Below are 5000 nucleotides of genomic sequence, written 5' to 3'. Positions count from 1 at the left end.
TCCTCTGGGAGCGTCTGTCCTGCTCCAGAAGAACCATGTTGTGATTTTAACATGTGATCAAAACGTTCTGGTGTTTGAGTTAAAGAGTTCCTTCATGTTCTGTTTGTGGTTCTGCAGATTTTACTACCTTTACTTTTACCTTTGTGCTAAAGTAAAGTAAATACAGTAAAAGTAAAGTTACTTTACTGAGTATTTTTACTTTAGTAGTTTATAGTTGTTCTTTTAATAGACGTGTCTTATCATTGTTCTTAAATAAAGCAAAAGTAATGTAATAGAAAAAAATGCAGCACAATATTTCTTATCTGATCACTCGATTAATCGACAGAATAATCAATAGATTATGCTTCAATTTTACTGGTCCGGCCCACTTGACATCAAACTGGGCTGAATGTGGCCCCTGAACCTCAGTTTGACTCCCCTGGTTTAGACCATGTGAGTCATGATCAGCTGTTGGTTCCATCAGTTCTCACATCAGATTAATGATCGCCGGGCATAATCAATCTGTCAATCACTGTGACATCACTCTGTCAGTACAGCACCTGCTGCAAATAAATGACATATTGATGAAGGTGTCTGCACTGACTGCGAGGTATTGATGAGTGATCAGTTACCAATCAGGACACTCTTCAGCCAGTTGTTGAAGTTCCTCATGAAGAAGATTCTGCTTCGACTTCGAGCTGCCAGGCCGACTTCCTGCAGACTGTTGTAGTGACTCGCCACCTTCACGCTGTGATCAGTCACCTGACCGATTAATAACACATATCATTATCAATAATCCATTAACTAATCATGTCACAGTTTGTTTGAATTCACAAAAAACTAACATTTTGTTTTTGGACCACAACATGAATGTTAATGTAAAGCCCTGGATCTGATCACATCTGATCAGAATGAATGATTAATAATTAATGAGTCAGTAAGTTGACCTGCTTCTTGTTGGGTGAGTCGTCCTCTTCCTCGTGTTTTCTCTTCATCCCCACCTGCTGTCCTCCTCCTCCTCCTCCTCCTCCTCCTCCTCCTCCTCCTCCTCCCTCCTTCAGTGTCTTTGTGCTCACAGACTGAAGCTCCATCGTTCACACTGACACACACACACACACACACACACACAGACACACACAGACACACACACACACACACACACAGACACACACACACACACACACACACAGACACACACACACACACACACACACACACACACACACACACACACACAGACACACACAGACACACACACACACACACACACAGACACACACACACACACACACACACAGACACACACAGACACACACACACACACACACACACACACACACACAGACACACACACAGACACACACACACACACACACACACAGACACAGACACACACACACACACACAGACACACACACACACACACACACAGACACACACACACACACACACACACACACACACACACACACACAGTTATTTTCTGTGTAATTATAATATAGTAGATAAATCAGTCTGATGTTGTGTGATGAAGTTTTAATCTGTTTTATCCATAATTAAATAAACATATTTACATATATTTTGATATATGATCAAACCAACATTTACAAAGTTTTTAACACGGAAGATGAAAGAACAGAGGATCATGGGACAGCGGGAGGATCTCAGACTACAGGTGATCTAATAGGATGTTAGTGTCACTTCCTGTTTATTATTCATTTTTATCTTTTTGTCTCTGCCTTCTGATCTCATTCATCTTCAACCTGATGACTGATGTGGCATCACATGACACTTCAGGAAGTCATGTGATTCGTGATAAAAGTCCAGAACATGAAACAGCACTAATGTGAGATTATGCCAAACTAGTTTATTGGTGTTTTACTGAGTTTCACCTTTTTTTTTAAACGCTGAATTATTTGGTACCAAGTTTTTACAGTTAATATTTTATAGAAATTGATTCAAACTTAAGACTCAAAGGTCCTCGAAGGGGGAAAGTATAGAAGTAATTAGTACTTTTATTCTCAATTTTTAGTTCTTCTAAAGGGACAAAAAAAAACATTCATGTGACATCACTGAGCCAAAAACAGGTGAGCAGCTGAGGTGAGGATGGCGGCCACACAGGTTTCATATCTCAAGGTTCTCACATCTAAGAACAGACGTCAACGTCATACTGAACCATAAAGGTTCTGTTAATGACTTCCACCTTCAGCAGAATAAACTTTTAATTTGCTCTCAGAACCAACTAAAGCTAACTAGCTTAGCGATTAGCAACTTCAAGCCTGCAGCTGAGACCAGAGCAGCACAGACGACCGATGGTCATGGATGAAATATTGAACCTTCTGGACTCAAACAGACTCAGTAAATCCTGATAAACGAAACGACACACGTTACTAGAAATCAGAAAATAAAATAAAATTAATTGCTGCTAAATTAATTATTAAGGAAAGGTGGAATGAGGCTAATGTATTGAAATCTATTGAGTAATTTATCATCAGAATTCAAAATGTATCAATGAAGAATCAACAGAAATGTGCCACTAGCATATTAATCTATAAGATAAAAAACTGTCTAAATTAAAAGATAATAAATTCCCTGGAAACAAGTTCAATAAAGATATTTCAGAGTTCTGGTTGGTTGGTGAGGTTAACCTTCAAGGGCTCATCTACTTATTGATCATTGAAAACTGGAGGCCCAAAACTTTAACTGAACTGATTACAACTGATTACTGATTGGTGACAATAATTATATATTTATTTGTGGATTATAATAAGGCCTGTAACGCTGCAGAGCACAGCTTTTTGCTCAATACTTTCAATGTTTTGGTTATTTATTGGGTTATTTTAAACATGCAAGTCAAAAAAGAAAAGAAATTAATTAAAATGATGCGACTATCGTTTGACAGTTGTAAAAGTTATTAATTGTCTGTTGCTTCTCTCTGCTATCAGGTTTAACAGTAAATAATAGACGGTTTCATAATTAGGTAAAACATCAAAAATGAAAAGAGACTGATATATGATTATTAAGACATTTATCATTAAATGTTGTGTATTGTTGATTTATTGTTGGTTCTGAAGGTTCAATGAGCAAAGCTTATAAACTTTATTAGGAAAAATAAACTATGATTTTTTTTAAATGTGGATTATGTCACTCATGTTGTCAGACGGTCGAACTTTGGTCAGTTTGAATAAAACATGTGAGGACCACAAACAGCTTTATTGTCCTAATTAATAATCTATAAACTTCACTTTTCTCCACAAAGAGGGCTGTGCCATTTCATACCCTCGACCACAGGGCTGCCCAATACGTCGATCGCGATCGACTGGTCGATCAAAGGTAGTGCAGGTAGATCGCATGTCAATTAAACAGGAAAATTAGATGTTAGTCTATCATCCATCCCCAGTATGGCATCTGCCACTTGACTGACGTACAGGGCAGCCGGTGTGAGACATCGGCGCGGGAACATATTCTCAGCACTCGCAACTCCCTGCATTGATAATAATGATTAAAAAAATACCCGCACAGTAATTAAGACTGCAAAAATCTGTCTGTATAACTGTCCATGGTGCCGATCACCTTGTCAACCGTAAACAGTTTGTCACGGCTGCTGTCCGTGTCACTGTGGTGCTGAACTCTGTGTGTAAAGGCGCCGTGTGCTGCGCGGCGGCAGCATTAGAAAAGAAAAGTGTCTGACCGGCGTCACACAACTCCAAATGTGGTTTTCCTCTCCAGGTTGGCGCTGATGAAGCTCCTCATTAGGCTGCCAATGTACAGACTGTCCAAAACATCTCCATGAACACGAAACAAACAACGCGATCGCCGTCCTCAATATAATGGAGCCATCTCCATTTGCTAAACCAGCTCGCACTGAATGACCGACAAAACGGTTCTTTACCAAATGACCTTCCCGGAAATGTGAAGCTAGTTGTTTGATGCGGTGCCTCTGAAATACTCGCATTTTGACGTGGGACGTCAGCTTGAGTTGCAGGTGAACAGCTGATGTCCCGGGGGTCACAGTCTGAAGGTGCTGCTGCTGTCTTGATCATTTTCGGGGGGGGTGGACTGGGCTGTGAATCTGCCTCCTCACTTTTAATGTAGGTCGATCATTTTGACTTGGTCATTTTAAAAGTAACTCGCAAGTCGAAAAAGTGTGGGCACCCCGCTCCACGATAACAGCTGTATATTTTTTCTATGTGATAAAAAAAAAGTAATTTCATGGTAAATATATAGTTTCAGCGCTGATATTCTACCTCATTTGATACTAACCATAAAAAAAGATGCAAGGCAACTGTTTAAGTTTAGACAGTTTTTATTATCAGCAGTGAATCCTCACATTTTGACTGAAGGTTTGTTTGGATTGTTGCTGTAAAATTTAAAGACAATTTTATCAGGTGACCATTTTGCTCAGGCTCCTTAAGAGTTAAAGGGTTAACTTACTGTCTCTGCTCCTGCAAGCTGCAATCACCGATACATTATTCAATTTTTGTTTTTTCATCATCATAATTATCGTTATCACAGCTTTCCTTGAAATATCGTGACATAATTTCGAGGCTGTATCATCCACCTCTATAACAATAAAGACATTAGATATAAAAATAAAACACTGCGTATTGACAGCAGGGTTAAACATGAAGTTTTGTTTGTGACACATTTCCTAAATGAAAAGAGACTTTCTAAAGAAACATGGAACTAATTTGATTCAGTTTGCTGTTTGTTTTTGGGTCTTTTGAATCTTTTGTGACGAAGTGATTCTGAGGTGAATCTACACATTAAACTTGATCTCATGTAAGATTTTATTTGAATGTTTTTGGGCTCAGTTACTTTAATTCAAATGAGAATATTTTTGTCAAAAAAATGTCTGGCTAAGATGTTCAGTTAGAAAAAAGAGACATTATATATTTTTAGGATAAAATTTATTTTAAAACTGAATTACAAAATGTATTTTGTAAGAAAAAGATTAAATTCACAATGTAGATGGACTCATGCGAAACAAAAAAACAAGTAAAAACAGAAAAAGGACCTTT

The 5000-nt window shown here is 38.2% G+C and overlaps 1 protein-coding gene across 1 annotated transcript in view; it reads right to left on the bottom strand.

Moving 5' to 3' along the window:
• rnmt (RNA (guanine-7-) methyltransferase) overlaps positions 1 to 5000 on the bottom strand; it is an 18837-nt gene that overhangs the window by 13412 nt on the left and 425 nt on the right. The window contains exons 2-3 of the mRNA XM_084738886.1: positions 927 to 1078; positions 612 to 741 (exon numbers count right to left, since the gene is read on the bottom strand). Coding sequence (XP_084595012.1) covers positions 612 to 741; positions 927 to 1070 — 274 coding nt within the window. The 5' untranslated portion in view covers positions 1071 to 1078. The remainder of the gene's footprint in view (positions 1 to 611; positions 742 to 926; positions 1079 to 5000) is intronic.

This window comes from Lutjanus erythropterus, chromosome 16, assembly GCF_056507025.1.
Source record: "Lutjanus erythropterus isolate fLutEry1 chromosome 16, fLutEry1.hap2, whole genome shotgun sequence".
NCBI classification, from domain to species: Eukaryota; Metazoa; Chordata; class Actinopteri; order Lutjaniformes; family Lutjanidae; genus Lutjanus; species Lutjanus erythropterus.
Note: the sequence above shows the minus strand (reverse complement) of the source record. Positions and strands in the feature narration are given on the sequence as shown.